The 16187-nt window shown below is 39.1% G+C and overlaps 2 protein-coding genes across 5 annotated transcripts in view; one reads left to right on the forward strand and one right to left on the reverse strand.

Moving 5' to 3' along the window:
• Positions 1-16187, forward strand: part of LOC117374364 (septin-9-like) — a 46725-nt gene that overhangs the window by 13956 nt on the left and 16582 nt on the right. The window contains exons 1-2 of one of the 4 annotated variants that reach the window (XM_033970457.2): positions 891-1083; positions 10786-11505. In XM_033970457.2, coding sequence (XP_033826348.1) covers positions 1062-1083; positions 10786-11505 — 742 coding nt within the window. In that variant the 5' untranslated portion in view covers positions 891-1061. Of the gene's footprint in view, positions 1-890; positions 1084-6468; positions 6899-9997; positions 10252-10785; positions 11506-16187 lie in introns of those variants that run through there. The other 3 variants (XM_033970456.2, XM_055223501.1, XM_033970455.2) reach the window with 3 other exon arrangements.
• On the reverse strand, positions 13326-15885 carry LOC117374365 (uncharacterized). The gene is made up of 2 exons (XM_033970459.2): positions 15807-15885; positions 13326-14952 (listed from the first exon to the last, which is right to left on the reverse strand). The coding sequence occupies exons 1-2, from the start codon at positions 15827-15829 to the stop codon at positions 13497-13499; spliced, it is 1479 nt and encodes a 492-aa protein (XP_033826350.1). The 5' UTR covers positions 15830-15885; the 3' UTR covers positions 13326-13496.

A 16187-nucleotide genomic window follows, 5' to 3' on the forward strand; every position in this document is an offset into this window, starting at 1 on the left:
TTTTTATTATACTGAAATACTTTTACTTAATACTTTTGAAGTAAATTTTTAAACTTTTATTTTTTAAACTTTTAAATTTGATACTTTAGCTTTTACTAGATTTTTTCATTTTCTAGTATCTGTACTTTTGCTTAAGTAACAAAACTGAGTACTTCTTCTACCACTGGTCAGGATATTCACATTTCAAATTTGATTTTGATAATAAGGAGGTCTTGCAACTCGATTGTGATATTGATCCCACGATGACAATAGAATGTGATTCAACATAACATATTACCTTTTTGTGACTGTGATCCATTATTTAGCCTTATAGTTCAAGCAAAAGCTATACAGGAAAGGTACAGAATCTCTCCTATTTCTGTGAATTTTGTTCAGTATTGATATCTGCACAACTGGATGTCTCATAACTACTTCTAGTATAAATTAACTAATGAGAATTGACTGATCAGACAGTAAAATGATCTTGCCATTATTTGCTATAACTTGCTATCTTGTTACTATGATGTTGTAAATGTGTGCACAAAATGTATTCCTTACCTTTTTTTTTTTTTTGCTTCTATCACTTTAGTATTCTAATACCAGTTAATCTAATTTACCAAGACAATCCAATGAATAAAAGCCCAGACAACAATTTTGCCTAATACTCAGAAAAAAAAACATGATAAGTGAGATTTGCACACATCCAGCAGGTTATTTTAGTCCAGTGTCCCGGCTGTGTGTCACATGTCTGAACTAACGGCTTTCTATTTTGACAACACAATGCCTCTTCAGTCTTCTGTATTTCCCTTTGAGAAACAGGGAAAAGAACCAAGAGAGCCGCAAACACAACATATGACCAGCACATGGCAAGAAGGGATGTCGTAATTCTTGAATTCGTTTACGAGACATAGCAAAGGAATCAAAACTTAGAGAAGAAGGGAGGGACAAATGCAGGAGTGTGGAGGGAGAGAAAGAAAGGGAAGTCCAAAAAAAGGCAGGAAGAGATAGAGAGGGAGAGAGAGAGAGAGAGAGGGGACGGTAGAGCAGATAGTGCATGTGGTTGTGGAGGGTGTGATCCGGTTATGGAGGGGGACAGATTCTCAGGTAAGCTAACACACATGTCTATACTCCAATATGATCTTGTATAGTTTAGCTTTAGTCTGTCTGCCTTCTCTTTCTCTACTGAATGGTATTTTCCACTCCCTCATTCTATCCTGTTTGCTGACTGCATGTTTTCTTTTGGGGTTTTGGGAGAAGCGCGGGGTGCAAAGGAACGATCTACAAGACCTGTTTTGCTATATCCAACATAATTTTATGGGTCTGCAGTATTCTATTCTCACTGTTTTAACTTGTTTTGTCCCATATACATGTTGACAACAAAAAACAAATGCAATCAAAAGCTGTTTATGCTTGGTGTAAACAAGTTTGTACCAATCTGTGAACAGGGAAAATAATACTTAAAGTTGAAGTTGTATCCCTGTTTCTCACTAAAGGCAGGAAAGTCATGTTTTTCTGACTAGTGACAGTGACACACAATCAATTGTAAACTTTCACTGGATTTACCAGAGTCATCATATCAGTAGCACTCTCGTGTGTAACATAGCATGCATTGTAGCACATTGGCGGCATGCACAATCTGGAGATCTGGAAGTATAGGTGAGGTTAGTGTAAAGTGCGTGTGGGCAATAAAGCCTTAAGCTCCACCCATTTTATGGTGACTTACAAGGCTTTAAAATCCAGGTGCTTCCTCATGGGACAAATAAAGTTAGCAAGACATTCTTTGCAAGTGTATCGACTCTACACAAAATGCATTTGTTGTGATAACGAACACCAACTGAAGAGCAGGCTGTTATTGTGGATATCCATTGTTGTTATGGCAACACAGTAGTTAACAGGACTGTTAACTACACTGACTTAAATATACAAAGACCACTTGCTTGAGTCATTGAATTTCATTCCCCTCCCACATATAAAGACTTACTTCCCTTGAAGTAAGTATTCAGATGAATCAGGGACTGTGGACTAGGGATGCACCAATATGATACTAAAACTGAAAAATTTGCTTCATCAGATATCGCTTCCAAATATCAGCTCAGCTGATATCCTGGTTGGCCATATAAATTGATGCACTTAGACTATTTACTGGTGGTGGTCGCTCCAGAAAGTTTCATAATATTTGAATTTGTATTTACACAAAGTTGCACTGTAGTTACTTAAATTAAATACAATGTCTCTGCACTGGTATGGGTTGATATCAGGTTTCGTCAGATATTTGAAGGTATAGTATCAGAATCAGTATCAGAACTGAAAAAGCTGGATTGTTCATCTGTATTGTGGACAAAAACTCAAACCATCTCCTTATGAGTTTCACAACGATGGAAAATTAGGACTGTTAACTAAATACTATGTTTTTTAATGGAGAAAAGTCCTGAAAAGATGTCAAACAGGATGCTGAAAGCCATGAATATATTTAAACCAATCTCAACTTTGACTTCAATACATATCAAGACCTTAGATTAAAAATGTATTAATTCAAAGTATGGTATCTCTTATTAACATATTTATTAAGGCTATTCCCTGTTTACATTTCGTGGACTTTGACTTTAACTAAATCTCTTGAAAATATTTGAGATTGACCGTAAATACATTCATAAATCTTGTGACATGGGTTTCCCTGTTCTGCTGCTCATTAGAAAGCCATTGTTGGATTAGTCACAGAGTTGGTGAAGAGGGACTTAAGAGAATGAGCCATCCTATTTTTTCCAGTCACAGTGAGGTCATCTGATGATGTCGGTGATGAATGACTGCATCACACAGCAAATAATGTATTCTGACTTTTCTGAACAGTTTAGACCAAATAAAATGAACACAATAGTAATGTGTAACCTTATTAAAATAAAAGGCAATCAAAATGTATAAATAGGGTCTGTGTTTGCAGTATTATGTCTTTTCCACTAGATGGAGACAGGACTTTGAGGAAGAGATGGCTATTTTTAAGCCAAGAAAGGGAGTGAACAGAGGCCAGAATGCAATTTTTCTTACTTCTTATGTCAAACAAAGTTGAACAAAACCGTTTTAAATGGGACCATTGAATGGGACCATTACAGCAAGTTGCTGGTTTCCATGACTACAAGGATCTGTGAATGTATTGTGCCATGAAGCAGGATTCCTTGCCGGCTGTTGACTTTTTAAACATTACAAAGTGTCTTGCTAAATAGTGGTAAAGGTGACAGAGACCTATAGAAAGTGTTTTTGATGGACGACAGCTGCTTTGTGCAGTTACCAGGCAGAAAGTCAATACGTTTACAACTTTTACAGTGCATGGGCGTCCCACATTGTGACTAAGACTTGGCTGTAGTTTTTAACAGGTGCTGTATTTGATTAAAACTGTTGCTGTTTAACATTTGGTTAAGGCCAGCTGCTGTGACTACAGCTGTGCATATACTTTGGATGAATCTACTGCACCATGTGTGGCTGTGGGGCCCCGCAAAGGGGGTGTGCATGTTTGTGCGCCTGTGTCATCTCTGCCCTTCTAATTGTCTGCTACATGCACACACATTTAAGACATAAAGACATTTAGGTCAATGCTGCAAGGAAAATTATTTGTGTTGCCAAATAATCATTTTGAACTAGGATGAATCTTTGCTGCCGTTTTATGATTATTGCCAAAAAATGCTGGTTTGATCTGGATCTATGAGATTGTGTAATATTGTAATTGTAGTTATAGTGGATATGTAGATACAAAGATACAAAATGCATTTAGTATGTTTGCTACATTTATGCATAACTAAAATCTAATGTTTTCAGTCAGTCAGGGTTTGTCAAATAACTATTTTCAAAGGCATTGCTAATCATATAAGCTACTAATTACAAAGTTGCTTTATAATATTTCATAAATTCTGCTTAAGTTATAATTCGAGTTGTTGCGCCCAGTGTAATGCAAACCCACTGATCTGCCTATATATTCCTTATTCTAAAATATTTAGATGGATCTGTCATTTGGTTTTAGCAACAGCAAGCTTCAAGTATATGTTTCCAGCAGGTCGATCCTTATTCCTAAAATAGCTATGCCAGGTACACCGCTTATTATGATGGTTGTCATGTAAACAAGGAAGTGCTAATTAATTGGTTATATCCAAAGCATATACACGCATGAATAAAGTCCTGTCATAGATTCCCTCAACACTTTACGTTTTTTTTTCCCATAGCCTGTTGGGTCCACACAGCCTGAGTCAGGGGTGAGCTAGCAACAAAGCCTTTGTTGTTTTTAGGATGAACTCAGCAGGAAGTTGGGGCTTCCTCTGTCGCAGATGCTGTTGATATTTCAAACTAACACACACAAAATGATCTCACTCAAACAGATCTCTCACTACAATATCTCACTCTCTTAACCATATTTTTACTTCCTAATCTACTTTCCTCATCACAGTTTTTTTTCAAATTAATTCATCCTGCTCCTTGTTTAACGGCACATTTGAATTGTCACATCTGCAGGCTAAATGTCTAAATGTATGTAACTAAATGTAATAACTAAATGTCGGAAACTCACCATCATACTAGAGTGCGATATTGAGTGCTGACATTCACAGTGCCCTATCAACAACAACACCAGCCTGACATATGTCCCTATGGAAAATCCTTCCTTTGTCCACTCACCCATTACTCAGTTTTCACTGGGCAAACAACTAATAGACCCGAGGTGTAATAAATCTTATAATACATTTATGAAAAAAACTGCTGACAGATTGTGTTGTAGTATCACCTGATTATGTGTCATCCCAGTTCATTGATTACAGAAAAAGAAGTTAAAAATGTTACTCATATAAAGACTCTTTGTAAAATGCACTGTATATATTTATACTCCAATAACAAAACCTCACTAACCAGTGCACTGAGAGAATTGTCTTTGGGTTTGCTCTTGTCAAGACAATGCAGTAAAAAAACATGGCTGTACAGTGTGTTGCATGCTAGTTTCATCTTTCTATTTCTGCATCCATGTCTGGCTTGGATGCTGTATTTAAGTGCTGCATACCCGGGCTAAAGAGTGCAAGAATGTGGCACACACAGGGGCAGAATGTCGCATGTGGGTCGAGGGTGTGTCCACAGCAGGATTCTCCCCATGTCTAAATCTGATCTATTCTCAGCTCTTATTACTGTATCCATGCTGACAAAATGTTTATAGGAACAGGAATGAAGTTACAAAACCTCCACTGACCCCTGCTGGGCAAAGCTTAGCAGTGACAACTAGACTAGTAATGTAAACAAATGTAAACCTTATTACTACTTCTTATCTTATATCTTAATGTTTTTAAATAATCATCCTAAATGTGCAAATACATAAATACTAGGTTCAAGGCACCACTTTAACCTGTGAACATCTGTTAACGTTGAACATCTATAAGCTTGTGCACATCTGGCCAATTATTGCTTTAGTTCATTATATTTTTATATAGTGACTATTAATTCTATAGCTGTACAGTGAAATGTCCTGTAGAAAATAATAGGGTATATTTTGAAATACACAGACAGTACACATATTCTAAAAGCAGCAGTAGTATTAGTATAAACACAATATATAGTAGAAACTGGTTATAACTTGGCTTTTGGTAGCTGCAGAAATATACTTTTTAATTGCTGTATCTTTGCTGTGTTGCAAAGAAGGTACTGTGACATGGATAGACTGAACTACTTATAGTATTTGCTAAAGGAACAGTAGTAAAAGTATTAAGAGTGTTATAAGTGGAAAAAAGTAACTGTGTAAAATGATTATGTTTAGGAGAAGATAGTACAGTGCACTTTTAGATATTTGACTGCCTCTCTTATTTTACTATGTACTCCCCGTGTAGGATAACACACATCCTTCTTACTTTCTCACAAGTGTGACCAACACCCATGCACCCCCCCCCCCTCCCCCCGCCCGCCCCAAGACACAGAGGCTCATTCACATGCTCATTAAGTCATTAGCCAACTTATTTATTGACGTCTGTCCCTAGTATGCCACTAAAGTGACGCTCCACTGGCATCACCATATTAGTGCATGTCAAAATCTCCTGTTTTTCCTTCTTCTCAAAGTTACGTTCAAAACTTTAGGCAATTGGGAACATAGTATAAGGGCTACATTTGTTTCTGTTTTCAGAGATTTATGTTATCTCAACAACAAGGGTCAAATGCTATCCTCCCCCAAAAAGTGCATGTCAACATTTGATAGTTTAGGCGTATCCATGCTTGCTTGGTCAGCCAAAATTACTTTCTTCACATGTATATCCATATATATTTCAGATTATGGATAAATCAGCAGAAACAAATTACAAATTGTATAGTCTTTGAAAGTACTAATACCTAGTCTTCACATTTGTGAAAGTCATGTGATTTAAGCCTTTAAGGAAGTGTGTTTGATCGCCAGCCTGGAAATCCCTCACAGCACAAGTAGAAAAAAATGACAGAAAAAGAGCATGTGGAAGAGGAAAGGGGGGAGGGAAGAGAGTACAAGAGATAAAGCGGGCGAGCAAGAGAGGAGGGGAGGGGGTGGAGGGGTTGTCAACGCATTCTCATTCCCAGCTCTGGAAGTGTAGAAGGAGGAGGACAGGGCTGGAAAAATACGCTTAAAGAGAAGACTGGAGATCTAGAGATTGGGGAAAAACGGAGCCTCGGATCACTGAGCGTCTAGCAACTCTTGTTTTTTTCTCCTTATCCCCTTCTCTCCTACCCCCTCCATCTCCACTGGACTGCATAGACTCCTAATTTGGGATTTGTTTGAAAGCAGGGACTGCAAACTTTTCCTTGCTTGGGAAAGGGAACTCCCGCTGCTCCCCCTCTCACTCTCCAGAACTATAAACACTTATATTCTCAATAACGCCTCTCAAAATGTCTGATTCCTCTGTCAACGCTCACTTGGAAGGGATCATATCAGACTTTGAAGGTTAGTCCATTTGCTTTTTTGCACTTTTGCTCTAGCTAGTTTGTTTTTCCTTCTACTCTTTTACTCTTTAACCTTGTCATGAGGACACAATGGATAGCTTCCACATGGTTTTATTGAAAAAAAAAGAAACAAAATATGGAGTAGGTTCACTGACATCTGCAGTGAGCTGTTGTGTTTTGGAAAGGGAAACATACTCAAAGTTTGAAGTTAAGTGTTGTGGACGAACCAGGGCGTATCCAGAGAAGAGTGTGGAACTGATTTAACTACATCATAGAAAGATATAATGGCGCGTGTGCGTATTGAGCAATCACAAGACAGTCACTGACCAAGCAACACCTGGTAAAACTCTCTTCTTTTTTTACATTTTCTTGTCATTCCACAGATTACGCTGTCACGTCCTTCCTTCTAACCATTCCTACCTCCTTTTACTTCTCTCACCAGCTCATCTATCCTCACATCTTCTGTCTTTCTGTGGCCTATGGATGCAAGGACCTTGGTGGGCGTGGCTTTGTCGTTGTGACATGCCAGGAACCCCCCACCACACACACACACACACACACACACCTCCACTTCTGCCTGTCTATCTAACAAACACATAGCCATTAGTTGCACATCTGCACATGTCCAGAGTTGCTCTTCTGTCAACACTACTTTGCCTGTGGTATGTATGGTAAAAACTCTTACCCTCACTCTTCCTGTCCTAAGGATTTTTTGTTCAGATCTGCTTACTTACTTAAACCAGCTGAGCAAAAAGTAAAATTGTGCTAAGAAAGAGGGTTCGGACAGAGAAAGCATGCGAAAGCCATGCGGTCATGCTTTTCAACACCACTATATTGAACACAATGGGCTTCTGTTAGTGTCATACGTGAGTATTAGCAGGCCTTTTATTACCACCAGCACATGATGTTGTTCTGTGTGAGGCCTAGATACAGCAATAGATAAAGATGAATACATCAGCAGCATAGAGTTGACTTGATACAGTCATTTACAAGCCGCCAAAACAATGCCAAAATTATGGTCCAACTAAACTATATAATTAACTAAATGTTATAATACTGTACTGTGGTTATAATCAAATTAAAAGATACAGAGAAAGAGTAAAAAATATATAGTATACAATATCAAATTAGTTACTGTAGTAGATTAGTCATAATCCTGCAAGCAAAATATTAAACTGCTCCAGGCAGGCACTGATGACATTAAGACTGAGACATAAGCAATGACCTCTGTTGAGACTCCCATAACCTGGATCACTGACCATCCATTGTTCACTAAGTGCCACACAACTCCAGTCGTCTTAAAACAGTCCAAAAAGGTTGATACTGTTCCCCTTTATTCTGTCTGTGTCTCCGTTTGAGCTGCATGTTAAGGGCATTGACTGGTCCAGAGAGGAAATTCCACAAGACTAGATTTCTGTGGTGGGTGCAAAAGTCTGGGTAGGCAGTTGAAGAAAGGATCTAAGAGCAGAGAGCTAACTTTTTACAGATCTGCACTTGGCTTGGTCTCCACAGCATTGGCAACAACAACAACACAGAGCATCGCATTATGAAAACATGAAGTCACAATTGATAGCATCATTTGTGTGACTTTATGATACTAATTAGTTTTGTTTGTGGTGTAACTTTAATTTGGATGTTTTAGTCGCGCTTTTAATATGGATATTTTACTGCTTTCATTGTTTTCAAGATGTAGTAGTATTAGTAGTAGAACATGCCATTGCTGTTGTAACAGTTGTCACATAACAGCTTAGTAGTAGTGCTAAAGTCATCATGGACTGTCATGCCTTCTTCTTATATGTAAAGTGTTATTACAACCCTGGCCAAATGCCACTTAGCTATGGATATAGGTTTTTAATCTGATTTTAGTCACTTGATCACAATTTAATCACTGTTTTTCCATTGCAATGTTGTTTATAAGAGTCAGAATTATTCTGTTAATTATTTCAACTGGTCTTGTGACTTGAGTCATTTTCCTCTCTCATACACACACATATTCCAAACACAAGCTGACAATGGCCATCCTTATAAGATCAGTATTATTATGACATTATCATGCTCATGCTCATCTTACCCCCTCTGACAGATTCCTCCAAATGACGCCAGCAGCATGTGGGTTGATGGGAAACTCCAGAGTCAATCTAAGGTTCACCACACATAGTCTGCTCGGATGAAGAAGGCACACTTTTCAGCAAATAGTATAATTATATAATATTATATAATTATCAGACTGATATCAAAATTGAATATAAAAACACAGAGGCATGAATATGAACATGTATAATGTATATCATCATATATATCCTCTAGTAAGATTATCGTCCTGATCATATTACCCTATATGCTCAAGCTTTAAGGCAGATTCATGCATATTGAACAAAACTATATCTAAAAACTAAATTAAAGGAATTATCTGAAGAAAAAAACAACATTGTGATATAATCAAATGTAACTTCAGCCACAAGGGGTCAGTAATAGAGTAGGCAGAGGTAAAAGATCTGTGTAATGTACAAACTATTTTTTAGACATGCCAGAGCCAGCCAGACTAACCAATAATGCCACATTGCCACCGTTTGACATACTTATTTTTTGTAGGGCTAGTTTAGTTCAGAGAGTCAATGTGGCGATCCTCACTTTACCTAGGCCTACAATAAAACCACAAGAGCTACATCATATCATTGATTATTTGACTCTTCACACAGTTTCAGGCACACTCACAATAAAGATATACAGTCACAAACCAATGTGGGAGACCCTGCAGTGTCCACTTCATGTCAATGTAGTGGAAACTAATCCTGCAGGGGGAAGAACAGCCTGATTTCATCTGGAAAGAGCGTCTTCAATTTGTTTAGGTTTAACTGAAATCTTGATGACGCATCAAGGGGCTTTCTCTGATCTACCGTTTATCATTCATCATTTTTGACGATCATTAGCGCACGTGACGGTCACGAGTGGAATATAACGAAATCTAACAATATATTCGTTTGTTTCGTCATATATTCTTGCATACTGTAAACGTAAAATTGCAACTGAAATAACAATTTTCTGTACTTACCAAGAAACTTACAGGGAACTTATTGCACCCAACTCTCGCGATGTTTGCAGGGCGCTCGCGGCGCTACGACATCAGGTGCGCCAAACTAGAATCAACATTCTGAAGAATACTCCTGGATTTGTTGAAATAACGATTACACTGTTCAATCCTTGTTGTCTAGCGATATATATCCGTTATATCAATTCAACGTCCCTTAATACATGCGTAATCTGCTTTTAGTACATGTTAAGTCTCTACAAGATAATTCATGAAGTGATTTAAAATCAACATGCTGTCAACTTACATTAAGCGTGTTAAGTACGGTAAGATGTTCAGGGTCTTGGCCTCTCTTTATCTCTCAAAAATAATTTTAAATTGTTTCTCTTGCATCTTGTTGTAATAATTGTCTACAAAATAATACTGTTTGTCTGCACCATAAGATAATAATAATTGAACCATGTCACACACGTGGTCACATATCTGATTCATGTGTCACGCTCCCTTTTCCCCTGGCTGTAAATTGGCCCAATTGATTCTAGAGTTTGAGTAGTTAGTCCATCAATCCATCCATTTTCTTCCACTTATCCGAGGCCAGGTCGCGAGGGCAGCAGTCCGACCAGGAACTCCCAGACTTCCCTCACCACACGTTCTCCAGCTCCTCCGGTGGGACCCCAAGGCGTTCCTAAGCCAGCGAGAGACATAGTCCCTCCAGCGTGTCCTGGGTCTTCCCCGGGCCTTGTCCCTCCCCCCTTTGAGTAGTTAAATAATTAAAAGTTGTATTCTAGCCCTACTAGCTGCATTAGTCATTTTCACTGAACTGTGTGTTGTCCTAATCACTTGTATTTTGTGTGTTTCAGCACTAAAGCGGTCATTTGAGGTGGAGGAGAGTGATTCTTCCTCACATGGCACTTCCCTGATTCGGCGGTCTTCTAACCCTGTCCGATCCTCTTCCTCCTCTTCCACATCTAGCCAGCGGAGCTACGACACAGCATCTCGAAACTCAGACTACTCCAACAGAGCATCTCCTTCTGAGTCCTCCAATCTGCGATCTCCAAAAACAGGCATGAAGCGCATGGAGTTTACTGGCGGTCGAAACCATGACACAGCCTCCTCTAGACGTACAGAGATGTCTATTGAAGTCTCCTCCAAACAGATTGACAACTCACCCAGTGCTGGCATAGCTCGCTTTGGGCTTAAGCGGCCCGAGGTCAGCCTGAGTAGTCGGATTAACCCTGCGGACAGTTCTCTTTCCAACTCTTCATCCAGAAGGGGTGACCTAAGCGCAGCACGGCCTCTGGAGCCCCCTGCGCCGCCTAGGAGGATGGACTCGCACCTGTCTTCTGGTGCAACTTCAAGGATCCCCCGGGCAGAGTCCCAGAGCCCTGTAGTCAGTCCAGTGGAGACCGCCTTTAAAAGGCCAGAGCTGCCCGTCTTCAAACAGAATGATGATATGTTAGAGAACAACAACCACCACCACCCTCCTGCCCCCACTGCACCCTTGCCCTCTCTGGTTGACACTCGAGGGGATAGGGTACACTCACCTGTCTCTGAGCTGCCGTCTGTCAGACCTATTGAAAGTAAGTGAGCTCCATAATTTTACTGGGTAGTTTGATGATCTCCACCTAATATATAAACTTCAGTTGCACTCAGTTCTGTTTTTTCATTTTCAAGTTATGATTTACAAACCCCCCAAATATTGGTTTGATTAATTGTTTATTTTAATAATTGCAAGCATACTTTATTGTTGGTTGGAGTTCATACAAAAAATCTGCCAGATTTGGTGTGAGATAATTAATAGTTTAATTTAGTTTGTCAAGGAGGTGATGATGAAAACCTCAGACTCTGGAGCTCCTCCAGAGACCATACAATAAAACTGAATACCAAGAACTCCTCTGCCACAAATACCGGTTCAAGTAAATTACATGTGGGCCACAGTTGTTTTATATGTTTGAAAAATAACCAGTTAGTATATACCGCTAAAGAGTCTTCCAGTCTGATGGTGGCTCGCTTAGCACCATTTTTGGAATAAATTAACCTTTCTCCACTTCCATCCCTATTTATAGAGGACTTTATAGTGTGAGCTAGCCTATGAAAACAGCTGACAAAAATCCATTATCTATGTAGGCCAAATACATTTTTAAGGTCTTAATATTTCATTATCATCAACTAGGATCACCCTGCAGTATTTGTGAATTGCTACTTTCAACCATTCAAATTGCATTTTTGATATGATTGCAATTGGATCTGGGAGCCCTGCCATTCACTAATTGAAGTGATGATATTGCATGCATTTGTCTCTGCTGTCAGACCACAGCTGTACTCATGGCCTGCACGGAGCAGAAGCCCGGCGTAGGCGTTTGGGGCTTAATGCATTCCTTATCTGGAGGTCAAAAAATTTTACATTTTCTGTTTGTGCTGTGTGTCACTCTCTGCCTTAACTGTGGTCTTAAAAAATGAAGCACTTCTTTTTGAAACATTTTTGTCAATGATCTTTCTAAAACTGTGATGTGCACTGTAGCTTTTGGATGGAGGCCAGGATTTTAGTGTGTCACTTAAGGCTCAAATTACAACTTCCGTGCTGCTGCTGACATCTGCTCGTGTGTGTATCCGTGGGGTGGAGGTGCATGCAACAAAAAGATTCTAGTGAGTGCAGAGTGATCGCTGAAGTCAAATCTAACAGAATAAAAAAACAAAGCATCCAAACAAAGAAGAATGCTGACATCAGTTTTCTATCAAATTAAGCAGGAGATGGTATTTTGAATGGGACCAAGCAAGTCTTTGTGTTCAAATCAACAATTTTTACTTAAATCCTGGTGCTGCCTTAGTCTGAGATTCTGGCTTTTTGGATTGTTATGAGTCTTTAGTGTACAGTGTGGCTGCACATGAAGTGTGCCCGAATCCAATGTGCACAGGCCAATGACTGGGTGGAATGAGGGGGTAGTGGTACACTAACAAGCGATATGCTGCTTTATTGAGTCTGTTTAGGTGATGTAATGTCAAGTCTGGTTGTGGTTTTATCTTTTACTGAACAGCTGTGTCCGCTCCTAGTAGAGACAACCACGCAACCTTTTTTGTCTGGGTTTTTGTTTAGATGATTATTTATTATTTAATTGTGGTTAATCATTTTACATATATTAAACAAGCCATTAAGTTTAGATTGCTTAGACGGATAGAACTGACACCACATGGTCTTGAGCTGTGTGCGGTTTTCTGTCTTAGTTTGAACACATTAAAAGTGCTCATCCCTTTGAAGCCAACAGAAAGCCCTTTTCATTGGACTTGGCTGGATAAGCGTGTGCATGTCACAAGGGAAGGAGATGGTCTCAGAGATGACATTCATATGTATTAAAACCATTCCCAACTTCAGCTGGAAGTTCACTCAAAAGTCTGGTGAGAGAATGATCAAATGATTTTATTTTCCATTTACAAATAATGACATCATTTTAAACCAACATGCTCAATACAATATTTTTCCATACATGCGTATACACAAGTAACACATTTTTCATTTAGATTTAAGAGGATTGTCTGGCCTCAAAGTCATTAAGTTAACAAATATTGTCCTGTCTCAATGGTGTGTATGTTTCCAGGGAGGAGTGCGTGCTATTGCTCTGTAATCCCCGAGGATGAATCGTGCTTGCACACCTGGAGCTATTGTCATACTGGAATAATACTCATAAGTGTGGTAGTCTCCTAAGTCTGGGCCTTGTGTGAACTTTGTAACCCATTGCCACTTCCACCATTTGAAGTGTGCTGTGTCTTTGTCTGCAGAATCGTAAAACCCAACCCAAGACTGTCTGAATTCAGATCTCCACTGTGTAAATGACTTCTTCATAATTAGGCGCACACAAGCTTTACCATTCTTTACAAAGAGCTGGATGTAAGCGTCATAGCCTGCAATTAATACTGGATCTGGATTTTTAAATGCTTTTCCTCTGCAAATTTCTTGTTTTACTTTAGTCCAGAACAAACATCGTCTCTCTGCTCTGTGCATCCGAACCTGTAGCCCCTCATTGAGTGGCACAGAGGTGTCATAACTCCCCTCACTGTTCTTGATAAGTTTGTATGTGCTACTAGCTTCATGGTCTCTCTCGTGGTTAAACATCACTACAGCAACACCCTCTTTCAGCCGTTGCCTAGGAACATTTCTCCAAACAATTGTGGCCTTTCCATTTTTCCCCGTTACTACGTCAAGCTGCACCTGATCCCTCTGTTCTACGTGATATAGCAAATCATAATTCATCTCATCTGGTATGTCAACCACATAATCTGCCTGAGTGGTTCTTCTGGATGGACTCTGGTGATGGTTTTTGGTTGGTCTCTTTTTGCAGTGTTTTTCTTCTATCACAATAAACAGCAGCAGACCGAGGCAAGCCAAGGAGTGACCCCAAATGTTCCTAAGATCCCACAACTGTGAGTCTTGAGCATCACTGTCAAACATGTCTCTGAGCTCCCACAGAGTCCTGGGGTTGTGCTCCACTGAAAACAGTCTCATCTCATGCAGCAGACTGGGGGAGATGTGGTAAGTGAGTTCTGGGTTGTACCTTGTGCCCTGATATTCGTCCTGTCTGTAATGCTGTGTGAGATAGACTCGGTCGATCCTGGGAGGTCTGGAGCTTCTCTCCTGAACTCTGAAAATGATTCGATCCATGTTGGTCCCCTCGCACTCTCTGACCGGGGGCTGAAGAACATATGCTGGGAGTTCATCGGATGTGTCTTCATGTAGATTGCCCACAGTGTAGTACCGGTATCCCCGGGGCAGAGGGTCCAGCATGACTTCATAGTTGCCATAGTGATGAGAACCAAAATCTTCTTCATTTGGGTCAAATGTCAAAAGTAAAACGTCATTATTGTCAATGTCAATGACGTTTGCAAACCAGTGTAGCAGTAGGAGACTGTGTTTGGGCACAGATCTTCCAAAATCAATTTTCTTCAGGTCATTCAAAGATTTCAGCTTTTGTTGAGCTGATTCACAGCTCAGCACAAGTGCAAGTAGACAGACATAGATGTGGATGGTCATTTTTCTGTAGAAAAAAGCAAATGGTATTGCTCAGAGCTCATACTGTATACAATTTCTACCAGACAAGACAAGACACAAGATTAGACATCAGTTATAATAGATTGGGAGGTTCAGTTCACTATTTTGGCTCCACCATTTGTGATCTACTTTCTTTAATATGACTGATATCATTGTAGCAATGCTTTTCAAGCTTTTCAAGAAATGTAACTCACCAGCACAACCCCTGTTTTGTCCAATTGAAATGTAAACACATGGGGAGAACAAAAATCTCACGAGATCATTCTCATGTGTGCACAAACTTGTCTCGCCAGATCTTGTGGCAGGAGATCCCATCCAGACTCAAAAGTCTTGGTCTTTATGACCATTGTTATTATGATTTTACAATTCTTGTCTAAGTAATGATTAATGCTTCATCACTGGCATAGAACCGAAGTGTTGTTCACATCAGATATCAAATCCCTGGCTGGGATTGTTTAGTTAGTGAATATAAAGTTTTTGTCATATTGTCAGATCATGACAAATTTTTCTGCTTATAATTATACTGCATAAATTTGCTAAATTTGCTATTGTATAAGTCTTAAGGTTTCATCTGTATCAGTGCAATGTTATTGTCCCTCTTTCTAAAATAAAACCAGGCTGTGGCATAGTGATAGTTATCTTTCTGATAAAGTTGATGCAGTTTCATTTATCCTTAAATGTTACAACATACTGGCTTTAGTTAACCATTACATTTTTAAACTTCCATGCGCAACATGTTGCTACTATAACTCCTCAGGTTAATCATTCTGATGTAGTTCTCAGATAATTTGCTACATAATGTTGACAGTGGGTTCTATAGAAGACTGTAAAGGCACTCACCTCTCTGACAGCTGGAGCTGCATAATAAGTTTGTACGAGCTTCTCTCTGTCTGAAGACTTTGCTCTCACTCTGTTAGGGTTCTGTTAGGTTTCTGTTTTTCAGGAAATGAAGCTCACTGAGGAGGTGTGTCATATTTAGAAACACAAGAGCATTCGTATTATTTATGAGCATTTGTTCAACATATTAAATATGTATATAACTGTGCTATACTGATTAAAGCAAAAATACAAAATAATAGTTAATAAGTTTGGCCTTATACAAGAAAATCTTCATCTGATATAAAGTTAAAAGGCCTACACACTGAATAGGTTTTATTTAATCTTTTTTTTTTTTTTTTTTGTATTATGTGTATTTTGAATGATTATATTTTGTGATAATTT

The sequence above is a fragment of the Periophthalmus magnuspinnatus genome, chromosome 8, assembly GCF_009829125.3.
Source record: "Periophthalmus magnuspinnatus isolate fPerMag1 chromosome 8, fPerMag1.2.pri, whole genome shotgun sequence".
In the NCBI taxonomy this organism is placed as follows: Eukaryota; Metazoa; Chordata; class Actinopteri; order Gobiiformes; family Gobiidae; genus Periophthalmus; species Periophthalmus magnuspinnatus.

Excerpts from the sequence above, each read along its gene's own strand:
- LOC117374365 (XM_033970459.2), bottom strand. The coding sequence starts at position 15,829 with ATGCAGCTCCAGCTGTCAGAGAG. Across the intron at positions 14,953-15,806 it reads CAGCTCCAGCTGTCAGAGAG|AAAAATGACCATCCACATCT; the intron begins GTGAGTGCCTTT and ends TTTTTTCTACAG.